The following is a 26,120-nucleotide window of genomic DNA, read 5'->3' as shown; positions in this document are numbered from 1 at the left end:
GAGGCTGCAGCAGCCACTATGACTGGGAGATGGATTTTAACCACAGACAGCAAAAGACAAGCAGAATATACCTTCTAAATCCTTCAAAAGCCTCAGCACAGCTGTTTCTCCTAGCACTGTGTCATGAGAGGGAGCTCAGTCAGGGAAGCCCCACCAAAACCCACTGATGGCAGAGGAGGGTCTTTGCCCAGCAAACAGAGCTGTGCCTGATGCTAATGCTAATTAGCCCTTGCTAATGTGGAGTCAGCAGGACCGGGATGGTGGGGAGGGAGGCAGAAGTAGCTGTGTCCCAGGCAAGGCAGTCTGTTCTGGTTCATGGACCAGGCATCACCTCAAAGGAGCTGATCGGATACCTGTTTCCAGACCACCTTCTCCTCCCTTGGCCAGCTGTAGGCCTTGGAGAGGAGCAAGCTGCTGGTCTCTGCCCAGGTTACCTTCTTGTCAACCTGGTCCTGCAGCGTGCCCTGTCCCCATTCCCAGCTCCGCAGCTACACACGGGCGCCTTTCATCAGTCAGAAGACCAGACCCCCACTCGAAGCCAGCCGAGGTGGAGGGTGCTGACAGGAGCCGCATTCATCAGGGCACTGGCTCAGGCTCAAACTAAACAGGACATTGGCTCCGAAGCTGCATAGAGGATGGGGCCTGTCTGGGCAGAGGCAACTGGGGTTAAATCTGTTTTCTCCAGCCTCAGCAGCACAGCTAGTCCATGCATGGCGAGACCCAGCCTGAGGCTGTGCCAGCCTTGTGCGAGAGCCCAGAGGGAGAGCAAAAGGCACCTCTCTGCTGCCTTTGGCTCCTTACCGTGCAGTGCTCTCTGCAGGGCCGGGAAGCACCTGGAGCCATCCCAAGAAAACCACGTGTGATCCCTACAACTATCAGGCCAGTGCAAACACAACAGCACAGCTTGCTTGGGAGACAGAGCAATTGCAGCTCACTGGTAAAAACAGAAAAAGACAAAAAAAGCCCATATACACAGATGGGAGCACCACAGCACTGCCTCTGGGATTTGGATTGGGACAGTCACAGCTCTTGGGAAGTCCCTGTGGCTGCTCACCACTGCTGGGACAAACCATCAGCCAGGCACTTGCTTTGACAGGGAGATGGAGAACAGCACAGCAAACAGAGCAGGGACTGTGTTCCATGCAGGCCTCAGCTTCCCTTCAGAGTGATTCTGACAAAGCCAGGAAAGAGTTTTGAAGTAGATCTAACAGCTAAATCGCAATGGTTAATAAACCAGAGATGGAGCCCAAAACGCTGCCTCCCACAGAGCAGTTCTCATTACAGGGGAAAAGCAGCGACAGTCCTGGCCCGGCTCAGCCACCCGAACAGCTCACCAGTCCCAGTTACCCTCCACATCTGTCTCACTTGGTCTGTAGGTTGAAAAAACACACACCAGTGAGGTCTTTGTGTCAGTCAAGTAGTGCTTTTAGCAGGGCTTTTCTATGCCCTGGGCTCAAAGATATCAGTGTCCTGGCCAGAGATGCTGTTGTATGTTTCTTCTGCCAGCAGCTGAAAGATTAGGAAATCCACTCACTCTCATGTAGGGAAAAATAACAGATGATGATTTCTGCAGAAACACAAGCAAAAGCTTTTGCTGAAAGCTCCAGCAAAGCTACTGTCCCAGAGGAGAGTCCTTCCCTGTGCTGCAGGAAGGGCCACAGCTAAGCCCTAGATCCTGCTTTGGCTCTTAGTCCTGGCACAGCTGTAGGTCTGGCTCTGAAGGATTCCTCCAGCCAGCGACCTAGCGGTCCTGGGAGAACCTGGGGCCTGACACAGGGCTGTCGCAACCAAAAACAGCCCTTCTTCAGTATTTTCAGTGCAGACATTCAGCTTTTTAAGCTGATGCCATCTCTGTTCTCCACTGGAGTGGCACCAAGGACCTCTCTTCACCAGAAGACAAAGAGCAACCAGGATAGGCTTGAGCATCACTAGTGCTGATGCACATGCTGTAACACTGTACACAGACACAACATGTAGCACTGACTTCAATAAGTCATTTATTTTTAAATAAAGAAATCCCACTGAATCAAAGATAACAAAATTACATTTTGTTTTGCAGTGACCTCCATTTTACACCACACAAGAACAAAAATTAAAGAAAAAAATCAAAGACATTGTTTTATATATATTTATATATATAATTTTAAAGGTAAACATCAGCAGATATAGAAAAATTGCATTGCTAGTTGCAAATCATCGCCCCTGCAGCTGTCAGTTCCAGAGAATCTGACTCAGAACATGGCAGCAGGGAGGGTGTCTCAGTATACAAGCTTTTTCAGGGCACTATTTAGAGGTGGTTTCAGAGTACAGTTTGCCAATTTGAAAATATTTTCATAGTAAACTGCTCACCAAGAACACTAGAAGTCACTCAGCCTGTTCTAACACAGCTGTATGGGCAAAACAAGAAGGGCACAGGTCTGTTCTTCCTGAGCTTTCCACACACCTCTTCAGCTTGGGATTTTCGGAGACAGGTTATGCTTTCTCAAGAAGAATGTCTAGTCATCTGTCAACTGAGAGTTATGGTCAAGCTGTCAAGTAACACAATGAGAAAACATGCTCCTTTGGAAAGTTGCTGACTTGGGCTAAGCAGTAGGGTTTGGTTATATCAAACACAAGTGGGTTTTGTTTGGGTTTTTTTTAAGACTTCCCAGTTGTCAGGAGCCATGAGGAGGGTCAACATCCCAGCTGAGCTATAGTGGAGATCCTAGAAGAAAGTTCTGTATCTAATCAAAGCTCTTGCATGACCAGAGATGGACAATGCGAGCTTGTCATTCAGACAGAAGCAAAAAGGCTTTGTGTAGAGCCAACTTGAGGGATCAGGCTCTTTACTGGCATTAAAGCTACCTGTGTTAGGCAAGGCCCTTGGGTCAGAAGGAAAGAAAAGCCTTTATCCACAAGTGATGCAGGGCTGGAACTTTTGGAGAGTGTTATGAGAGCCAGCCTGATAAATGCCACCCTGGATTGCAGTGTTTGTGTCCATTGATTAACCAGCAAAACCAAGAATACAGATGTTCAGAATGCAACTGTTCAGGATAACCCTAGAAACCCTTCCCCCATAGCGTGGAAAGCTGGGAACTGCTTTGATTCACTGACAGCACTTATACCTAAGCTCCCCCAACAACTGAGAAAGTCCAGGCCAGTGTAACAGACACTCCCAGCGATAAAAGGGGTACAGTTACAAGGCACCCCTCCCTTGGGCTGGTGTTGCTCTGAGGCATTCTAAGCTTAGAGAAAACTCAGAAAGTCTTCACACCAAGAAGGGCGGTTTGTTTCTCACCTAGAAGCCATGAAGGAGACACTGCTTTGAGTCACTGTGGCTCCAGGACCTGCTCAACCAACAGACCCACCTAAGAAGTAAGGACACATGGAACATGACTCAAGCCAGAAACAAGATGCTCTTCACAACAAATAACTTATAAATGCAGCACAAGGCCAGGGTCTTTTCTGGTCTCCTGGAAAAAGACTGTGAAGAATTTCAATAAGCTCCAGACAGGCATAATATTTCTAGAAAAACCTGGAAGCAATCCAGGTGACTAAACTGCTTGGTAATTAAGTCCTGAAGTTGCTACTCTCTGCTCTTTTTTTTTTTTGAAACGTACTCACTTAGGCAACCTACCTCCAGCTACACTGCTGGAAAATTAATAGACACAAGAACTTTGAGACTGTAAGGTAACAAGTCACATATTAAGCAAAGCAAACCCTCCTTCTATGACTCAGTCCCTACAGCTAGAGGAGCAGAGAGCTGAAAGCAATCCACTGCTTATATACATTTTATTTTAAGCCTTGAAATAGACTGTAGCTAGTTGCACGCTGCCCACAAAGGTCCTTTAAGTCAGCATGCACTTTTACAGTGTATGTCGCCAGAGCTGTCTCTCTACCTAGGGTCTGAAAATTCATTTACCAAAAAGCCAAGCCCCAGAAGTTCTGATAGAGCTGTTACTGAAGTCTCTAGATATGCTGATGTCAAGGGAGGAGGAGAAAAAGGGCAAGGCACCACGTGTCAAAGGGCTGTGGTCTAGGAACTTGTGACATACCCAGGACAGATGAGACACGGGTAGCTTGGCTAAATTCAGTACTGGAGCTAGTAGTTCCCAACATCTTTGCTCAATGCCCTGTCTTTGTAACCTAGAGCTTCATAAACAGAAACTGCAGAAAAATGCTCAGGAAAGAGACTGCAGGGAAGTTCAAGCGTCTGTCTTTACTGTGACAACACAACACTGCCAGACCCATCTGAAAAGACCTTCGATTTAGAAGCTAACCAAGGGACTGTTAAAAATGCTGGCAGATCTGATGTAGTGGAAGCTCCAAGTTCCTTGTGTTCAGTAAGAGCAAGTCCCAGCTGCTCACCTACAATCTTCAGGTCTCTCCAGACACTGACAAAGGTGACAGTTGGACCAGCCTAACCATCAAAGAGTAACAGTTCTGCAACTTGCTATCTGATTGAGAGAGTCCTCGGGGTTCAAGTGCTACTCACATCCAGCGACAGGAAAGAGGTGTGTACACTCTGCTAATGCTTTTCCTAATCCCAGTTTGAAACTAAGTAGAGCACATAACAGATTCATCATGCTGTAATCTTGAACTGCAACATCAGACTACATGTAATGATCTACAAGTGCACACTTCAACAGCCTCATGTATCTTGATAAGAGATGAAAAAGACAACTTCATCTCTAAGATTTAAAAACTTAGATTGCATTTAAGGTTGAGTTCACTGGGCAAATGAAAACCACTGACCCACATCGCAAGACTACCATTGCCTTCTTCTGGGAGAGAAGAGTATTGCAGATGAGGACTGGGCAAAGTCCCATGCATCCTGGGGTACTGGCACTAGGTATCAGTTGCCAGTCACTGTCAGCAGCAAGATTTAATACACAATTCCTTTGTTTGAAGGTCTTTAGATAACATGCACTGCAGATTAACTTTCTCCTCTCCCACTTCCTTAAGATCTCTAAGTTACTGCTGCAAGTCTGACACCATGAGTCTTGCTTTGAAAGCAGCATCAAATTGGGCAAGATGGAGAGAATAGGTTTTTTTTCCTCACTGCTTCCACCTACAACAAGCTTAGTAAGCTGAACCTCAGCTCCAGAAACCTTGCACAAACAACTCATGACAAAAGCTCTTCCCCAAAGAGGCTAGAATTATCTGATTAAGTCACAAGTGGTTTGAACAACTGTAGATGCAAGTGCAAAACCAGGTCAGAAGAGCAAGATGGAGATGCATATCACTTCTGTGATGAGTTTCAGAAAGTCCACAGCATCGGCACTTCCGAAGTATGAAGGCTTGGGTTGCGTGATAGGAAGGAGTATTCCTCAAAAAGATCCTCCGACTTTTTTTAAGAAAAAAAAAATCTCTATATGATTAGAGAAAGCTACAGCTCCTGCTACTTTGAGAATTGCTCAGTTGCTCACCTTATTTTAGGAGACTTGGTTAAAAATGGGTCATTAATTGACTGGCTATCTGCTGTAGTGAAATTAGTTTGAAACAAAGGTACATTTGACAAGAAGGTAGCTTCCTCCTACCTCAGAAACAGGAAACACCGTTTGAAAGCCTGGTCTGTCAAGAATGATCATCTTTACAAAATGGAAGGAGGAAAGTTTTTTCCAAGAAAAAGCTTCCCAGGACAAAGCTCCGCTTTCAGAGGGACTGGCATGACTTGGCCAAAAAGCAGAGGCAAACCACTTGCTTTGCCTCATTGCAGCATTAACCTTCCCAGACAGAACCCAGCCAGTTCTCACCCTCCTGACTTCCATGTTCTGGGCCAGTCAACAACTGAACTGTTCTGCCAGTCTGGGGTCCTGGGGAAGGAGGCAGAGCTTCAGCCACTTGGGGAGCTGGGCAGAGCACCCCTGTTTTTGATAATGCTCTCAAGTTGAGGAAGGCAGATATTTTGCTCTCAAAGGAGGTCAGATGCACACTGACATTTCTTTCATAGGTATCCACACGTTGGGTCATATGATGGGCTCTTCACCTCCACAGTGGTATTGGTACCAAGGACAACTTCTGCTCCTCTAGAGCTGTCTGAAGTTGATACTCAGCACAGCAAAGCAGAATTGAGGAAGGACACATGAAGCACACGATGGGCAGTTCTGTTTCAAGGCAGACAGCCATGACCTGTGGAAGCTACAGCTGTAGTATACTATGAAAGTCAAAACACTTCTAAAGTTGTAACCCACTGGAGATAAAAACCATATTCCCCCTACACACCTAAATTTATACTGTATCTATTTGATGTGTACAAGTGTTGTTTACACTCCACTTCTGTTGAAGTGAGAAGATATTTAAGTCATATCCAATGAATATTACATGAACAGCTACTTAAGCAAAAATCTGAAATGTCTTTTATGACAGATTTTAGTGATATACAGATGCAGTATGAATAAGAAGATAACAACATAGAGACAAGATATCCATCAGCTAAGAATATCCTCGCTAACTGATGCCCTAAAATAGTTCTTAAGGAACAGCCACAAGCATGGCCAAGTCTTGCTATAGCTTTACTTGGTCACATCTTTTCTTTGAAGAAAAAAGGAAACCTGGATTTACTATCAAGGAGAATGTGCAGATATCCACAGTTCATTATAACAGGCCAAGGTATCTGGCCTAAGGCAAATGAAAGGAATTTCCTGATATGATAATGCACCTTTGCTACAATAGTTAATTATTGCTTTATTAAAAGAAAATCCCACCTCTCCAACCTACTGAAGTTCAGGGACAGGGCAGTCCAGAAGGCTTGTTCCCCTATATTATCAGGCTGAAGTCTTGCAGCTTGTTTCACCCTTAAGCTATAAACTAAAGCACCTGGAACATGGACCAAGGCTGAAGCAGTAAAGTGCTAATTGATGTGGGAAGTGTGACAGGAAAAGAACTTCACTGACACTGATAAAGAAGTCCTAAGGATGGATTAACAAGACTACGATATTGACAGAACAAACAGTAAAAAAAGATTGACCACAAAGTTTCAGTCTCCAGATTGTCATGGGACAACTTTCCTTCTGGGGGATAGACTAGAGTCTTTAATAATCATCTTGGCACAGACTATAACAGCCACTTGAGGGAAAAGCACAAGTGAGTAGGCATCTTTCCTGCAAACAGCTTTCACACTTCACTTTACACATTAATCTAGAAGATAATGTCTGGGTGTGGAAAAGGAATTAAAGTGAGGAAGAGCCCAGTGTCTTACTGGAGCCAGTAATCCTACAGCATTCACATAGATATAGAAGTAGTTAGCCATGCAAAGATATCATTTTAGTCGCACAGGGCTAGAGACATCCAGTTCCCCATCAACTGTAAGGCAAGTCATGTGTCTGAAAACCATTTGATGCTTTGAAAGTTAAGGGGAAGAATTTTCGTGTAATTTACCATGACATAAGGGGAGTAAGTCTAAATAGATACCTTCCCCCTCAACAAATTAATCTCTAACAGAGTACATAATTCTCTATGAAATATTCTTAAAAACAGACTGAGCTCACAGAAAGATCCTACAGATTCTTAATCACAGGGTTTCCGATGGAAGCCAGAGCCAGCTTTAAAAAGCCCTGGGTCAAATAAAAAAATCCAGTGCTAAAAAGATGGCTACATATAAAAAGAGGCAAAGATGACAAGAAGGTGACTGATGTAGTCTTGGTGCAAGAACATGTTTACATAGAAACATTAACTGGTATTACCAGCCTGCAGCTTTTCTCTACCTGGAGTCCCAGCATAAAGACACCCCAATCCAAAGACAGCTGAAGCATGAAGAGTTATGTATTTTTAAACTGATTGACTTGTGTAAGTGCATTCCTAGGAAGTAAAAGGCTCCCTTGAGATGGTGCAAGGCTGGAACTCCACTTGCAGTCAGACATCTGTTTTTCCAAGCCACATTTCAGTGGCTTACAGACTGAACCACTCACCAGCTTGTAGCTTAATACAGGGTTTTTCCAGCACCAGGACAGAGGAGAGCAGAGCCATAGTTACCCTGTCATCTACACCTAAACAAATGCTGCAGATCAAGTCTGTCCAGCAGATGAAGGGATTTTGACATTTGAAACTTCTGCTATATTAAAGCAAGCAGTCTTTAGCTCAGTAACCCTGTAACAAGTCACAGTCAATCTTAATTCTTCAAGCAGAGCAGTAAATTACAAACCCAAGTGACTATATATGCAAAGATGCTCTGACCAGATATTAACCTCTGCTTTAACTCCACTTTGGAAGAAAACATTGCGATCAAACCCCAGCCATAGGATATACCAAGGAGAATGAAAACCTGAAGCAGCAGGTGAGGGAACAAGATGTTCCCAAAGGGGGAGATATACTGAAGTGATCCAGAGTCTTTGGGTCAATTACTCCTGGCCAGATACAGCCTGCTCTGTGTCTGAGCAGTGAGACTTTGTCTTCTCCCATTGGCAGATGGCATTGGCATACTGTACCACAAGCTTATCCATCCAGGTAAGAGGTTCTGGGAATAGTACAGACCCCTCAAAAAATCCCAGGTGGCCTCCATGAAGGGGCAGCACATGCATGACATTTTCCCGTTTCTCTGTAAAACAAAGAGGCACAAAGTTCCAGAAAGTTACCATCTTTGGAGGTGAGAATGAAACCATCTTAAGTTGTGATAATCAATATCCTTGGCATAGCATCTGAACTAGAGGAGCAATCATGTGTAGGAAGCAGAAATGCACTGACAAAGGCCATGGCTACTTTGAAGTCCAAGGCACATAGCCTTACTGCTTCACAGAACAGGACAGTCTGCAGGAACCAATCCCAGCCAGTACAAGAAAATGCCCAAGAAATGCTGCTGGTTGGGGCCCTGCAGCAATATGCATATTGTCATAAGAATGCTCACTCTTTAACAAATGAACATCTTTAACTCATGTACACTGGAACTAGGACTGTTAGCATCATGTCAAGCTCCACTAAAGCTCTGACAGTACATCAGCCACCTTGTTCCATGCATAGTGAGAAAATCCCTGCGCTTGCTTCTGTTTGGAAGCAGCTGTGGATAAACTCAGCTCACAACACTTAACCAGGAAAAGAATTAACCCTGCTTCCCTTCCTGTGCACCCACTATTTGTGTGACAGAGCAGCAGGCAGCTCCCTCTTCTGAGCTTCTAAAGGTAATTTATTTTTCTTGGCTGAAGATGGCTCACAGAACTCCTTTCAGGGGAGAAATCCTAGCTCAGTACCAAACACAGCCATGCATGTGCCCCCCCCCATCAGCAAAGGGGGCTGTTCATCTGTACTTGATCAAGGCTATCACTATAACAACCCACCTTTCTACTAAATCTCAGTGAGGAATGAAGACACAAGGAAGCATTTTTCCATTCAAGAATGTAACCTGAATGTAACCTGCTGGCTATCAACACAAGCCACGACTGCAGAAGGTGCCTGAAAGGACTCAAGTTCTTCCTGCTCAAGGTTAGCCTTGTTAGTTCTAACGACTGGTGATTTAAAGAGGCTTAGTACACTTCCCACAGGATTACAGATGTAAGGAGGCAAGTCAAGCTCCTTTGAAGTCATGGATCATTATGTGATAAGGAAGCTGCAGGTACACAAATATGCACAGCTGGAGGAGACTGCTTCAACATACCTGAAAGAGCTCTTGGAATTGAAAGAAGACTCTCATGCACAAGGGGGTCATCAGCAGCATTAACCAACAGAAGAGGAACATAGATCTGCATCAAGAAAGATGGCAGAAAAGGAAAAACCAGTAAGAGATTGGTATTTAAATTTCAGTCTACCAACTGTAAAAGCATCTTAGCTTAACTCAATTAAGACACCTTATTTCTGAACTGCCCTGTACCTGCAGAAGCATCAGAAAAGCAGAAAAGAGTTGAAATTTAAAAACTGGGGGCTCTTCATCAATGGAGTACTTTGCAGCACTTTTTTTTTCTTCAACTCAATTGTATGAAAGGGGCAGGGATGCATCCGAGCAAATACATATCAAGTCACAAACCTTCCCCATTCTCAGAATTCAGATAAGCTACACCCTTTTTTGCTCTGTATTGCTTTGCACATCAGGCAACTAGTGCCAGCTCTGTTATGGACACCTTGGTTAAAGTCCAGGAAACTCCCTTGGAACATCTCCATCTTCTGACTCAATTGATCAAGGAGGAATTAATCTTCCAGTTCCACTTCTGCAAAACTTTGGTCTGCTAAGCATCTGCCTGCAAAATAGCATCCTGAGTCTCTTCCACAGCATCTAGTAAGTCTTTCTTCCTTGAATCTGCAGGCTCTGTGCCACCACCCATTTCTCACCTTATCCTCATACACTCAGAACAGTTCAGCTGAATGCATGGCTTTCACTAGATCTCTTGCATGCTACTACCAGAGTTATAAGCTCTTAAGAGCCCAGAGCATTTAGCCCCAGTATTAGAGGTAGGAAGAATTGAAATCCCAGTCCAATATACTGTGTCTGATTATTTCTGAAAATCCCAGCTAAGACAGCTGGGTCTAGGTATCAACAACAGAAGCCATGGTAGATTTCCTCTCCTGTGAGAAAATGAAGGTACAAGAGCAGTCTATTGCAAGAGCTTACCCTGTGCAAATAATGCAGGCAGCTTTCTTCTTCATAGTATTCCTTCAGGGAACCGTAGCCATGGAACTTCCTGAAAGAGAAGACTGTCACTGCAATCATCTGCTTCTAGTAGTCATGTGACTCTTACTTTCCAGTGAGGACATATATGCAGAGATAGGAATGATGCCTCAGTTTTCATGGACAATGCTTTTTTTCTACCCAGTGTCTCTGCAAAACTCACTTCTGGCAGCATATGCCTTTATGCTTTTGGTGCTTACTCAAACATTGTGATGGCATGGTCAAGGTAAACATGCAAGCTGAAGTCTAGCACCCTTCAGGGCGTTTCTTTTAAAGTATCCCACTTCACTTAAGGAATAGTACATATGGAAGGAATAAAAAGTTATGATCTTGTTCATCTTTACCTGAAAGACTTTTCAGATACAAAGCCAACCCAGTTTATGAACCTCAAACATACTGGACAGAAGGGCCTGCCTACAAGCCATCCAGAATTCACCATGGTTCCAGTTCTTTGCCAAATCCTTAGCACTCCATCCTAAACCAAGAATTCAGTGAACCTATACTCAAGTGATGATTTTTTTTTTTTTGACCTAAGAGACAACACAGTTGTTGGCCCAAACCAGAAAGGCCTCAGGGATGAGGGACAAGTAGGGAGACTTCCCTAGGAATGGCTTTTAAAAAGCAGCCAGCAATACTCCCAGTCTGTCAAGTGTTATAGCTGTATAGCTGACAGTTTACAGCCTCATTTTGGAAAGGTGTAAGTGTTTGATACAGAACATGCCATGGTATGAACACTGCCACTGAAGAATGTGCTATGTTATTTTCAAGGACATGGACAGTAACAGGCTACTGCTTAATAAAGCAGAGAGCTTAATTTAGGTGTTTGTATGACAAGTAAAAAAGGTTGTATTATCTCAGTCAACTCTAATGTTTATTGAGAAAGGAGTAGTGATTTTTGGGGAGAAGGTTGTTTGAGTTTTTTTTTCAAAATTCAAGCAGGGTTAAGTACATTCATGAGCAGTTCTGAACTGCTTTCCACATTCTGCACTGTTTTTTGCTAGAGCTTGCAGCAGAGCTGGCATGTTCCTACATTACTGAAGGCTGCAGGGTCAGATTTACTGATAAATGCCTCCTGGATGATTTTACAGAAGTTGTGACTGTCTATAGTAAGGTTTTTTTGTTCCTGATAAGTTTTATTCGATGTGAAGGCAAGGAAGAATTTCTGAGGTTGTCAGCATTGTATTTCAGCAGATTCCTACAAGCACAGCAAGGGGCTTGCAAGAGCAGCACTTGAAAGAGAAGGTACTTTCAGAGATCTACACAGGATCAGAGAATCACCCTTCATACCTCATAACGTTATCATCAATCTGCATAAGGGATGTTGCTGTATAGAGTTTGCTCAGATCAGCATCTGACAGGCTTTGTGGCTTCTTCATGTGATCTCCAAAAAGAGCTTGCCTGAAAGAGTAACATCAAGAAAAACATCTAAATAACACAAGGGCAGCAAAGCCATGACCTGTTCAAGGACAGCTAAGTTTACAAAGTCTGACAAGATAAGAATAGAAGTGGGCTATATATACACATGAGGCTTTCTTGGGAACAAGCATAGCTTATTTCTCCACCTCCCTTTGCAGCAAGGCATAACAGAAACCCTAGCAGCTTCTTTATAGAAAAAATGTTTTCCTGCTCTACTGAAAAACTGCATGAGGGGCCTTTAAAAAGAATCTTCCCAGAACAGAACATGCTAGGGGTATTTGGAACAGAGGCTGGGTTTGAGGGAGGGTCCTTTGGCTTCAGACCAAACCCGTGGGTGGCTCGGGTGACAGCACTAGCAGTCCTGGGCACAGCATCTCCTTCCCCATCTGGTCCCAAAGTCTCCCCAGCACAGATATTAGGTTAGCTCACACGGAAATTACTTGGGGCATTACCTTAGCAGAAAGCTATTTACTAAGGACACTTGTCATAATTAGTTATCGCTCTCAGGAGAGGATTTGTTTCTTTACCAGAACAAACTGCTCCCCTAACAAATAGAACAAAAGCTGCAAGTTGGAAAGGGGTTTTTATTCCCTTTCAGAGGCAGCTGCAGGGCAGAGCAGGAGGGAAGCTAGGTTTGATTTGGGGGCTGCCTCAGAGCACAAGTGATTATGGAAAAAAGTTTACTTAACAGATTCACCTTCAAGCCAGTACTGTTTTTTTCTGGGTTATGAATTTAAGTACCTTTTAATGGGGGCTTACCTAACTTCACATGTTAAATTTTGTCAAGGTGTCTAAATATTTATCAATCTGGAATGAATTATGTGGATCATCCTACATGTCAGCTGTCCTAATTCCTTCTAGAACTGTTTCATATGGCACAGGAGCATAAACAATGAACCAAAAGTTTGCAAGTGACACATGCTCTTAATTGGAATGGGTCTTACACATTCCCCTCTTTATCCCTTGAGTCAGGCAACTTCAAATATACACAGATGAGGTACTTACACATTTATTGCCCTAGAAAGAAGTACCGAGAGAAATTCTGATGGAAGAAACAACAAGTTGAGCATGTCACCTGTTTAATACACACATTCCCTTGATATGCAAGAGCCACAGATCACAACAGCAGCACAGGGATCCTACAAGTATACTTGCACTCCAGGAAGAGCAACACTAAGTATTTTGCTGGCTACATGCTCTTTCTAGAGGAACAGCTAGAAGCCAGAGCTACAGTTTGACTATTTGCTTATTTGATAAGCAGCAGCCCCATACAGCAGATCCTGAAGATTAATCCTACCTCAGGTAGGTGGCAGAACAAGAGGCTCCTTGAATAGGGAATTCTTTGGCTAGAAGTGAAACAGATGCAGAATACTCCACTTTGAAGTCTAATTGAAATGTTTTCCTGCGCACATCTTGTTTATTCATCAAGCAAGCCTCCTTGGAAGGCAAAAAGACAACAAAGCCTGCTTTCTTCTAACAAGATCACTAAAGCTTATTTGTAAGTTTTACAGTATATGAATGAGATTGGGCTCCCCTTCTCTGTTGGTTCATCTAAAGACCACCAAGCAAGAAACTGGTGCATAATCTTTCAGGAGTCCTATTTTAAAGGACAAAGACAACAAATCCAATATAGCAATTAAACTGATAGTATTAATTTGGTCAAGTGATGTACTGCAGTACCTGTGAGAAAGGATGATCTTCTTCATGTTGTCTGCCATGAGGAAGTTATAAAATCTTCTGCATTGATCCCACTGCATGAAGGTTTCCTGTGCCCTAAAAAAACCACACAGCAGAACAATCAAAGCTGTTAATGGAGGTCTTGAAAGAACAGATTAATACACTGTAACATCTTATGGCAGCCTAGAGGCTATGTAAACAAATCTCCAGGCCTTCTCTGTCACGGCTTAACCTTTTCCAGGAAATGACCTCCACTTTGATGAAGTTTAGTAGTATCAGAAAACAGAGCTGCAGTCTCGTTTTGCACAATACAATTAGCTGTTTTGATCAGAGCATTTAAGAGCCATCAGTCAAGATCTGCAACACTGACAAGAAGATTTTAGTATCCCTTTTCATGAATTGGATGTGATTTACGTAATGGGACTACCAAGGAAAGGACTAAAATCTGTTGCTGAGAAAAGTGTTGTCTATTGTGTATATTAGCTCTGCAGAGGAAATAATTTGTGCAGATGTTTCCAATGTGTACAGACACTATTATTGTTTTAGCTTCACTGGCAGAAGCTGTAGAAATAAATACTAGTTGCAGCTGCAAATGGCATCTGAGTTGAAGTCTTTACCTATTCTCAAAGCAGAAAAGCACTTCATAGCTTATCTGTTGTTAAAACAGAATTAAAGTAATCCAGACTTCTGCAAGCTCTGCCAGATACCAGCACTCCTTTGCTATGCAGGGTCATGGCCAGGTTATAGCTTTACTCTTAGCAGGTTTGCTGTTACTGAGGAAACACACTACCATTTACTGAGCAACTTGAGAATGCTGGGAGAAGTTTCAGCTACTGAAGTACTGCTACCATTTAAACATTAACATACAATGAGAACACTACAGCAGATTTAGCATGACCTCCCAAGCCACAACCTGTAAGTGCCCTACCAGAGCAAAAGCAAACTATGTTTTCTTGTAGTAAGCCATGCTGGAGTATGGAATTTAAGAAAACCAAACAATTACCTTATCTTTTTGTCTACCAGACTATACCTACCATGTCTATACCAGGGCAAGGGAATGAAGGAAAAGGGGAAGATGCACATTTCTTCACAAAACACTTTCCAAACAAACCTATTAAGTTATTACAAGACATTTGAAGCTAAAGCTGCTACATTTCCCTGCAGTTCCTGTAGTGTACAGTAGTATTCCTAATATGAAGAGCTGGAAGCACTAAAAAAAGGCAGCTTCTGGTATTTTGAGGACTGCACAGGGTTCAGAGCCCAAGACTCTCCCCACAGCCTGTAGCTATAGTAAAGATGCATTCCACAAGATCAAGAAGCAGAATCAAGCCTGTGCAGGCAGAGATTAAGGAATAAGGAGACATGTCCCTGTTTAGCCTCAGGGAACAAATTCCCCAGACTCTGTGTTAATTCATTAAACTAAGTCTCATTCTTCTGGCAGATTGCAGTATTGCTGCTACTTTTTTGTGCCCATCTACGGGACTCACACTTAATGCTCTGGAAGGGCTTTCATATTTCAGATTCACCTTGCTCACCACTACTTTTTTCCTTCACTTCTAAAGTTATTTGGGGGATAAAGGGTGTACAAGCTAATACAAGAAAAAATGGAATTGCAAACTAACTGGTCATGTCTATCAGGGTAATCCACTTTCATGTAGCCCTGAGGGATAAGGCCAGCTATTTTAACCTACCAGACCAAACCCAGGAAGGCTAAGGCTTAATCATTCCACCTGGAGCTACTTTGTACCTCCTCCCTCCCACTCCTATAACCAGGGCATAAGGCCCTCCCTATCCTGTCTTTGACTTAGTAGCTATTTACTGATGTTGCTTTCCCCCAGCTCTTCAGCTAATTAGCCTTTGAAGCAGTAGTAGGTATTAGGTAGGGAGACACAAGATCTGAAAAGCCTTCCTGCTGATTGCCCGGTAATGCATAGCAGATGTTTTGACTGGATATTTGCTAGTAGATGTTTACCCAGCAGGTGGAGACAAGAGCTCAAAAATCCACACAACCCACTAAAGACTTGCATTAAACTCAGACAAGCAGCTGTTATTTTTCCACACAAATATCCAAGTGGAGTGTCCTTAAACAGCTTGTCCTTGCCCTGCTACTCTACCAACACATCACGACATACTGCTACAGAAATTGGCTTAAGGAACAGCATTACTTGCAACATCATTTTGGAGACCAGACATACAATATTGCGTAACTGTAGAAGATGAACCAAGTGGACCGCAGCCAGATGTGAACCTTGTAAATTCCATCTGATGGCTGCAACTGAGGAGCTGGCTTCAAAAGAATGCTCTGTGCTCCATGCCAGAACCCCAAGACAACCAAGAACATTTTATTTGAAACAAAACAGAAAAAAAACTGTTCCTGAAAGCATCTGTTCAGATTTTAAGGGTGTGAACTCATGGGGTCCTAGCAGTAGATTATACACTGTTTCAGCAGTAGTCACACCTGATCTCAGAAGGGATTAGGTATGCTGAAATATTACTGAAGTGCATATCAAACTTTTAGTCACATCTTAATGCTTCTAGAAAAGCTTCTTACCTTCACGCATAAGAGCTTAACTCACAGAAGGTGTTTTCAGACTGCTGAATATCAATCTAGTCCCTATACAGGCAGAGCATCATCAGCAGCAAGAGAGTTCCAGCTACCTCGACCAGCCTGGGAGGCCAAATTCCATAGCAAGCCCCTCAGCAGGCTGCCATAGTTTCACCATTTTTATGTGCCCAAAGGGCCTTGACTCAAATACCCTAGTCTGAACAGCCTCTTTCGCTTTTCTCAAATAGTCTCAGGGCTCAAAAATGCAGTTAAATTACTGTAAAGTCAGCTATACTTTAGTAGTTGTCCCTACGTACAGACAGTAAAAACAAAGCAGTAGCTTAGCCAGTTACATTGTTTTAATCTTCATTAACTGTACATACATGGAAAGTTACTGCACATTAGTTGAACCACCAGTTTTCAAGCAGCAGTGCTGTACCCAAGTCTTCCAAATCCTCCATCAGTAAATGAAAGCGTTATAGCACTAGGTGGAGCCGTTACAGCTCCTGGAAGTGCTAAAGCCTTGGCTTCCATGTAACATTTTAGGCAGACTTTAGGGCTATAAGCCTTCTCTTCCAAACTGTGTAAAGTAGTTGCGAGTGTCTCTCCATCTCCTCATCAGCCCACACCACTGTTTTCAGTGACACACACTAAGAGGGGAGCACGGACTGACAAGTGTATGAGCTGTGTGTCTTTCCAGCCTCCTCAGGCAAGAGCTGCCAGATGAAACACACACTGAAGCCAGACAAGCTATTGTGAACCAAGGGATACTTCTCAGAGTGATGAGAAAGTGTAAATTCTTATAAACATGGAATCATTTCAGTCTGACATGCTGCCCAGCCCATCTGGTTAATTACACCAGGACTGCACAGGGAATGCCTCCTCTTAGGACACTGTAACAATGAGACAGTTAGGCCAGCTCATGAGCACAGACCAGAAACTGTCAGCATGTACCTGGCCAGGTACAGAAAATTTATTTGCATTGTTGACAAAAAGCTTATTTGTGCTGCCAGATCAACAAAGCTTTGGCTGCTCCTGTAGGAGGGTGGCATCCTGCACGCTGCAGTCTGTCAGACCAATTCAATGCAAGAAAAACACCGTGCTCTTCACCTTGTCCTTCCACACCCACCCTGCCAAAAATCTGCTCCCTCCTGCACCCCCAGAAGAGACCAGCATGGAGAAGTCTAGACCTACCTCAGTGCACTGTACCCCTGGCAGACACTGACGCAGCACAGAACTCGCTCCTGGTTGGCCTGGCTCTCTCCCAAGTATTTACACACAATATTTCCACCCAGGCTGAAGCCCACAACAACCAGCTGGGTCTGAGGGTAGGTCTTCTTGATGTAATTAACCATGGCACCAAATTCCCAGGTGCAACCTAAAAATAAGGACAAAGTCAAGAATCAACTTCCAACATACCTAGCTAGATTCCCACTTCAAGATTCAGTTATGTGCTTTAAGTTCAGCTTCTTACCCTTTCTGACTTTTCAATAACCTTAAGGTTTTAAGAGCTCTGATTCACACATGTGTTCATGTATGTTTTGTGTCCTGTGGACCTCAGCTCATGCTTAGTTCTGACACAGTGCCAAAGTAAAATGAAATTAACTTGCTCAAAAATCATCGCAACAGCTAATCTGACAATGAAACTCTTTCTAAAAAGCAGCTTAAAAAGCAGAGTCCAATAACTCTGGGCTTGACATTACTATCAAAGAAGAGCACACATCATTACCTTCCTGAGGGTTTGCCACTTCTGAACTTAAGTGGGGTGCCTGGAAAGCAGCCTGCTCCTTTGCTTGTAGCAAGACTACCATGGATCCTTAAATCCATGGTGATGCAGGGAGGGGAGAGAAACGCAGAGTTGGCTTGTCAGGACAGAGCTCAGTGGACTGTTGCAGAGCCTGACTAAGCAGGTGCTCTCTGGAATCAAAGGGAAGGGTTTAAGCAGAGGCAGTTAGCCTTTTTTAACCACTGAAGCGGTAAAGATACTGTAGCTTCCTAGAAGACGTATGGGTATCCCCTCTTCAAGAGAAGGGGTAAGTGGGTCTATACAGAACTGTTCTGTTCTCAGCTAACACCCACTTGCATCTCACAAGCTGCAGGCGCCGAGGGGTCCAGTTTCTGGCAGTACTGGGGTCCTCAGATTGTTTGACAGACTTAAAGGCCTCCACACAGGCAACATCTGAGTACCTACAGCTATTTCTCCTGCCTTTGAGTTTGGGAAAAGGAAGCATGAAGAGAAGCAGCTGCAAAACTGATGACATTAGTACACTGGTACTGACTGTCTATGCACTTTGTTAACCTTCCCATTGGATTTAAGACTGCAAACCACAGAGGAGGCATCACACGAACAACAGAAATAAAACTCCAGCTGTTTATTCCTGTCCAGAGTCAGAAACTCAGCTCTATCCTGTGGAACTTGTCCAGGGAGATAAATCCTAAGAGTTGGGATTCTATCCTCTGCCAACCTAACACTGCTCCAGTATGCCCCCACCCCATCTGTAGCATCCTTGCTAGACATCACTCAGGTTTTAGCTAGCTCTGGAGCAGACTGAGCACTAGGGTTTATGTTTACTTCAGTGTAACAACAAGCTTCAGGCTGAGCATTTTGCAGGGCTTGGGCACTTCCTTGTGAACGTTCTTAATGAGAAATTTTCCTCAAGATCATACATGCTGCATTGCTCTATTTTCCTCTGCAAAAAGCCAGCAGTCAAAATACTTTAGTTTTTGACCTTCATGATTTGAGGGCAGCTGGTAACTACTTCAGAAATCTAAAACTAGAATAACAAGCAGTCAAGCTTGATGTAAAGGCTGGAGGATTCCATGAATCCCAAGTTTAGGCTACTTGCTCCTCAACAAATATGTCAGGAATCCAGCAAAAGCTAGATGGACACTGGGATATTTGGGCTGGAGGCAGAGTAAAGTCTACTCATGGTTTTGCTGGCACTCCACTTAAGCAACTCTGCCATGGCTTTACTAAGGGAAAATCATGCCTGACAAATTTGGTGGCCTTCTATGACACAGTTACAGTGCTAGTGGATAAGGGAACAGCAACTGACATCATCTACTTGGACTTGTGCAAAGCTCAAAGCTTTTGATACTGTTCTACGTGACATCCTTGTCTCTAAACTGGAGACACATGGATTTGATGGAAGGACCACTCGGTGGATAAGGAATTGGCTGGATGGTCACACTCAAAGAGTTGCGGTCCACAGCTCAATGTCCAAGTGGACACCAGTGACAAATGGTGTTCCTCAGGGGTTGGTGTTGGGACTGGTGCTGTTTAACATCTTTGTTGGAGACATGGACAGTGGGATTGAGTGCGCCCTCAGCAAGTTTGCCAACGACACCGAGCTGTGTGGAGGGAAGGGATGTGCCATGCAGAGGGACCTGGACAGGCTGGAGAGGTGGGCCCAGGCAAACCTCATGAAATTCAACAAGGGCAAGTGCAAGGTCCTGCACATGGGTCGGGGCAATCCCAAGCACAAATACAGGCTGGGCGAGGAGTGGATTGAGAGCAGCCCTGAGGAGAAGGACTTGGGGGTGTTGGTGGATGAAAAACTGCCTATGAGGCAGTAACATGCACTCGCAGCCCAGAAAGCCAACTGTGTCCTGGGCTGCATCAAGAGAAGCGTGGCCAGCAGGTCGAGGGAGGGGATTCTCCCCCTCTACTCCACTCTTGTGAGATCCACCACCTGCAGTGCTGAGTCCAGCTCTGAGGCCCCCAATATAAGAAGGACATGGACCTGCTCGAGCGGGTCCAGACAAGACCATGAAGGTAATCAGGGTGCTGGAGCACCTCCCCTGTGAGGACAGGCTGAGAGAGTTGGGGGTGTTCAGCCTGGAGAAGAGAAGGCTCTGGGGAGACCTTATAGCAGCCTCTCGGTACTTAAAGGGGCTACAGGAAAGATGGGGAGGGACTCTTTATCAGGGAGTGTAGTGACAGGATGAGGGGTAACGGTTTTAAACTGAAAGAGGGTAGATTCAGATTAGATATAAGGAAGAAATTCTTTACTGTGAGGGTGGTGAAGCCCTGGAACAGGTTTCCCAGAGAAGCTGTGGCTGCCCCCTCCCTGGCAGTGCTCAAGGCCAGGTTGGACGGGGCTTTGGGCAACCTGGTCTAGTGGAAGGTGTCCCTGCCCATGGCAGGGGGTTGGAACTAGATGATCTTTAAGGTCCCTTCCAACCCAAACCATTCTATGATTTACCATCTCACTCTAAGGAAGTGCTAGGCATTCCTTGCCCCTTTCAAGGCTATAAAAGGCTCAGAAAGGTATATCTCAAGAGGTGCACTACAGAATAGCTCCCTAAGGCCTAAAGCAAAACTCTATGGAGGAACACTCTCAACTTCTATCAAAAAAACCCCAAATGCTTTAATGAGGCCAAGCTCAGTTCCCAAGACATGGTAGGCTTGAAGCCATTAACAGCCTAGGGCCTCAATACAAATTGAGGTACTTAGTATTCCTGAAATGTTTTCCACTAAGGAACAGGTTTAATAACTATAAAACAAGCAACAAAACATTACAGCCTATTTGCCTGCCAGACTCAGAATCTCAAAACACAATATTTTTATTCTGGCAATTCAGCTGTTCAACATAAACATTCAAACTGTGAATACAAACTCTTAGCAGTATTTTAGTTATCTTTCAAAAAGAAAAAGAAACCTAACACCAATCTGTTAAACCCACAATTGACTCCTGACATAATGTACCTATAGATATCTGCAGTAAAGAGGGACATGAGGGCTCAAGAGAGCTTAGGAACAAGCAGATCAGGTCACAGTCAAGAAGGCCACATTCTACAAAGATCATGTTACTAACAGGGCAGTTAAGTACAGCTGGAGTCACCCTTAACACAGTTCCAAATCCTTTATTCATTTTAATTTCTAGGTTAAGAAAGATTTTCTTATACTCAAGGTGAAAGCCCAAATTCATGGCAGTTAAGCACTACCATTTCTGTAGCTTTACAGTCATATTCTAGACTTGTTGCTGTTCTTTGACATTTGTGTTATTCAGGGATCAATCCTCAAGTGTCACTCATCCTAGGATAGAAATGTACTTTCTGGATAGGCTGGTACAAACTCCTCAGTACATTCTACAAAGCCTCAGAAGTAGTGTTTATCCTTCAGAGCCAGGTTTGTTTCACATTCCACTAAACTGACATTTCAGCATTTCTGGAATCATTTGAGCAGGCTCTTATTAGCCACAAGAGGTTTTCTTCTTTCCCCAAAAGTTTTCTTCCCAAAAAAACCCTGTCTCCTTGATTAGGATTCCCAAAAGTTTTCTTTCCAAAAAACTGCCTCCTTGATTAGGATACATGTGTAAGAGCTGGGAGAAAAGAGAAGGAAAAGTGAATCCCAGTATTAGCTCCCCCTCTTCTTCACATGTAAATTCAGTTTAGTTCCTAAGAAACAGTACCAAATTTTTAGCCTCAGATACAGCAGTTGTGTTATGCTGAAGGAGGCTGATCGAGCCTTAGAAATTCCCCAAGCTTGAAAATAAGTCCCCAGCTGCCATAAAGTACCTACCGTATGTGAACATTCGTGGAGAAGTGAGCTCAATATTTGGTAAGGCTCCCAAGTGATTCAGGACAGCACATCTGTACCCATTTTTTTGCGCATAGTCAACAAAAGTGCGGATATACTGCTTTTCACTGTGGTTAGCAATCCCAGGGCAGATTACCATCGTGACATCCTCTGTGCACAGAAAGAGAGGGAAGTTAAGTAAATGTCACTTCATGCAAATTAAGAGATTCAGAAGGCTTCTATTTCAAATCCGTGGGAAACCATCTACCAGAAGCAAGCTAAAAGTCCTACTAGTCTGCCAAAAATCCAGTATGGGACAGGAGACTAGGCAGCTCTAGTGCTACAGATGTGAAAAAGTAATTCATGTTACAGGAGATGAACAGTTTTCTAACTTCAGGGAAAGCTGCCCAAACAGTTCTACAGGCACTGCCTAGAGACCAAGAGTAAATTCTTCCTTTTGAAGGATGTTTTTGACATTACACATGTTGTGCCTTCTGACAGCCTATTGTGACTGCTAAGTGTGTGGAAGCTCTGGAGTCCACTGCTCCTTCATGCACCAAGTAGACTGGCTACGTTATTTTTCCCTCATTTCCTTTCCAGAGTTGGGTGTAACACAGATCTTCAAAATGAAGCTTTGTTAAGCACAGACATTCTGATCAGCTGACATTAGCCATCATCTCCTCTGTGGCTAATCTAATGATATTTGATCTGCTGACACTGTTCACTAGTTTAACAAGATATCACTTCATCAACTAAGAAAGTAATTGTTGTAATTCAAGTAAGCACAGTAAATTACATTCAGGATTAGCATATGCACTTCAAATTAGCTATTAAACTCTTAGGTGCAAAGCTCCAACATTAGCAGCTCTAGCCACTGAATTTTTGCCTCATTACGAAAGCACTGCTCAGAGTCTCTTCAGTGATAAAGATAACAGTAACTGTTCTGGTGTAGCATTATACTGTGAGGATCTCAACAGTGACAATTACAAACAGAACTCTGCTTTTTCTGAAGGCCAAATGGGAGTCATGGGCTTACAATGAAGTCAGCTACTGGAGGGGTAAATTGTACTTCTGAAGTCAAGCCACAGTAACTCATTTTTTTGTTGTTGTTACTAGCTGTAACAGCAAGTTTGAAAGCTGACATTCACTCCGAATATACATACGTAATGTAAGGAATCACATGATTTTCTACTTTTTCATGGAATTCTCTTCATGTCTAGACTCCTTCACACCCTATGCACATGGAGTTTGTTTCTGTGAAGACCTCAAAACACCTATTGTTAGTAAAGGCTACCAAGAATCTGTTTAAGGGGGAGATAAAGTCTAGTTTCTTTTTCCATACATACCAGGCTCTGAAGAACCCCATGCAGCCAGCCTCTGTTCTATGATCCCACAGCCTTAACAGGCAAAGGGCTCTCCAAACAAGGCTTACCACCAGATTCTCTGCCAGCCTCTCACTTGAGGCACAGCTTATGGAACATTTCTTCTGTTCCTTAAGTCCCCACACCTCTTGCCACAAACAGTGAATTAGTCTAGTAGCATCTCTCCCGCTGTCTGAGATATAGGTATACAGCACAATGGCCTCACAGCCTCCACACATTGGTTCACATTGCTTAGCAGCCCCCATCTATCACCAGAATTAACATCTATTCTTTCTGATAAATCAAGTAGCAGTGCCCTCATCCATCCCCCAGAGCACAGAATCAAGGTTAGCAGCTAGACGCAGCCAGCAGCTGTTGACTGACCTCCAATGCAGTGCTCTGACTGCGGCTCGAAGAGATCAAAGGTGGCCGTTGCTCCATCTGGCATTGTGAGGTACTTGCGAAGTCCATACGGATGTGGTGATCTCACTCTCCCCATTTTTCCATAAAGGGCAGTCTGGATATGTCCACTCTTTCCCCAGATCAGGGGTGGAATGTACCTGAAATAGGCAGTAATATAATTGCTTACCCCTACTGTGTTAATAAGCCTTTGAGAACATATAAGCACTCTTGCAACAAATCTCCCCTTCACCACCAAATATAGTAACAAATATGAAATTGTTTTTGCTATAACTGAACTGGCAGCACTGATCTTTGCAGCCTTACACAAGAGGAGAGACTGATATGCTTTCAAAGCTGGCAAGTCAGCACTGATAGCAGCCACAGAAGCCGAAAACCAGACGTTCCTCTGTATTGAAATGTTACGTGCACAAATGCTTCTCACCAAATACACAGAGGCCTTGTGCCTCAGTGAGGCTGGGACAGCATGTTGCTAGCCAACCAAACTGACCTCCAGAACCTGTACAGTGTTGTAAATCTGTTTTAATTGAAACACCGAAGCCTGCTGGGTTGAGCCACATGAGCTTGTGTAAGCACTTGACTGTACAAGCCAGTGGCAGAAACAGGATTCATAGAAAGTTTAGAAGGCTGAAAGCTGCCAAGACTTGCCAGTTGGGACAATTTTACATGGAACTGCTTTTCTCAGTTAAGTGAGGAGCACAGTACAGGGTGATTTTACCTCTCAAGCAAAGTTTGGTAAAGCTGAGACAGTTTTAAAAGGACCTGTCAAAATTGGCCAAGCTCCAACAAATGCTAAATCCCTTTCAACATAAGATAGGGGGGTTTACCAATTATGTTGGTTTCTCAAGGGCATATTAAAGCTAGGTGACAAAGCAGATTGTCTTCCTTTTCCTGGCTTACTAGCCCTCAAAAAAGACACAGGGAAACACAGCTACTAACTGAGCCTTTAATGCCTACCATCTATCAGGTGGGGTTTTTTTAAGTACAAGCAGAGGGGCAAGTGGTTTAACAGGAAATACACTGTTGCCCACATGGTGGTGGTAGGGCAGTCACTGGGCCACTCTGCAAAGGAGAGACTGAGCCCATGCCTTGAAAAAGATAGTTACATCAGCTCTCAACGGGAAAGCATGAATGATTTATTGTTTAGGAGAACAGCAGTCCCAGGGGACGTGCTTCCAATTAAGGAGCTGTGGTCTCTGCTACACAGAGCATGGTATCCAGAAGAATCTTGAGAGCTGCTGATACCACCCTGGATCCTGAGAGATTTGAAACTCCCTCCCTGTTGTGTTTTTTAGGGCCTCCTGCAATTGCTCCCTTCGACTTCTTAAGACCACATGAAGCAGAGATCATGTTCTTCCCCGTTCACAGAAAACTAGGCAGCTTGGGACTCAGATTTACTACATAAGCCTGTAAGCCACTAGAACATGACAGAAACCTTGCCTTTGTGCTCTGACACTACCTACTCACACAGCTGGACCTTCTTCCTCATGCCAGCTCTTATGTGTCATATCCACAACTCCCTGTTCTCCCTACACACTCCTCAAAAAAAAGACTTCCTATAAAAATAAGAACTATCTAGGGCTGTTTAGCAAGACAAGAGCAGCAGTACACTCCTCCTCCCTGTTCTCTTCCCTCATCTATGAGCAAGACTCTTACGGTCAAAGCAACACAGTAGTTCATGGTACAGCTTCACGCAGGTTTTGCAAATGCACTTGCCAAAGACACCCAAAATAGATTGCCATATAAGTAGATATCATTTCAATAAAGGCTGCAAAAGCTGCCAGCTGATGCTTGTAACCTTGTAAATTAGCCTTCAGCACATCTTGGATTTGATCACTCAACTATAAAGCTTTTCAAAGAATCTATGTGAGGCTAGTAGCACTATCTATCTTTTATCAGCCCAGCATCTCTGCACTGGGAGATACGCGCTGCAGGTGGGTCTTGCCGGGAACAATGTGCAGCATGCCAGTCATGCAGAGATTCCCAGCAACGATGGGGACTGCACGAGGTCATCCTCTGTCATTGCTGGTAGAGATGGAAATTAGTCAGTGGATACAATCTCACAATTCCAAGTAGATATCCATCAGGATAGCGCAGTCAATGTAAGCAGGGCTGCACATGAAGAACTACAGATGGTTCTGCTCAAGTCACATACAGCTCACTGAAGAGAGGGTTCTGAACAGCAACTATGATGCCAGATGGAAGAGACAGTGCTCTTCTACCACAAGAAAAAACAGCTAGCCTCACTCCAGTCATTTACTTTACGATCAGTTCAGGTCAGTGGCCATACCCCATACTAGATGGTGCTTGACTGGCTTTTTGTCTTCTTTCACAGAAGTCCTTTGCAGATGGGTTTTGCTAGCGGCTTTTGAGAAGAGCTGTCAAATACAACCTATAATAAGAGTTTACAGTTCTTTTAGAAGAGACTCAGACATCAACACTGTTGCATGGTTTCTAATCTTAGGTTAAACATACACATTAGAAAGTTTTGTTAATTCTGCTTCTATACACCACTTTTCAAATCAAAGATTATCCCAGGTAAAATCCAACATCTTAGCCCATAGGGCAAAGAGGAAAGCAGTTTCTCCAGCTACAGCAGCTAAGTTATAC

The 26,120-nt window shown here is 43.8% G+C and overlaps 1 protein-coding gene across 3 annotated transcripts in view; it reads right to left on the bottom strand.

Moving 5' to 3' along the window:
- Positions 1-1,974: 1,974 nt before the first annotated feature.
- ABHD2 (abhydrolase domain containing 2, acylglycerol lipase) overlaps positions 1,975-26,120 on the bottom strand; it is a 43,165-nt gene continuing 19,019 nt past the window's right edge. For 2 of the 3 annotated variants that reach the window (XM_074880327.1, XM_074880328.1), the window contains exons 4-11: positions 23,475-23,650; positions 21,733-21,900; positions 17,403-17,586; positions 13,667-13,759; positions 11,858-11,968; positions 10,514-10,583; positions 9,566-9,650; positions 1,975-8,515 (exon numbers count right to left, since the gene is read on the bottom strand). In XM_074880327.1, coding sequence (XP_074736428.1) covers positions 8,319-8,515; positions 9,566-9,650; positions 10,514-10,583; positions 11,858-11,968; positions 13,667-13,759; positions 17,403-17,586; positions 21,733-21,900; positions 23,475-23,650 — 1,084 coding nt within the window. In that variant the 3' untranslated portion in view covers positions 1,975-8,318. Of the gene's footprint in view, positions 8,516-9,565; positions 9,651-10,513; positions 10,584-11,857; positions 11,969-13,666; positions 13,760-17,402; positions 17,587-21,732; positions 21,901-23,474; positions 23,651-25,800; positions 25,903-26,120 lie in introns of all 3 variants that reach the window. The other variant, XM_074880329.1, reaches the window with a different exon arrangement.

Source organism: Strix uralensis, chromosome 11 (assembly GCF_047716275.1).
Source record: "Strix uralensis isolate ZFMK-TIS-50842 chromosome 11, bStrUra1, whole genome shotgun sequence".
In the NCBI taxonomy this organism is placed as follows: domain Eukaryota; kingdom Metazoa; phylum Chordata; class Aves; order Strigiformes; family Strigidae; genus Strix; species Strix uralensis.
This window is presented reverse-complemented; position numbering and strand designations above follow the sequence as displayed.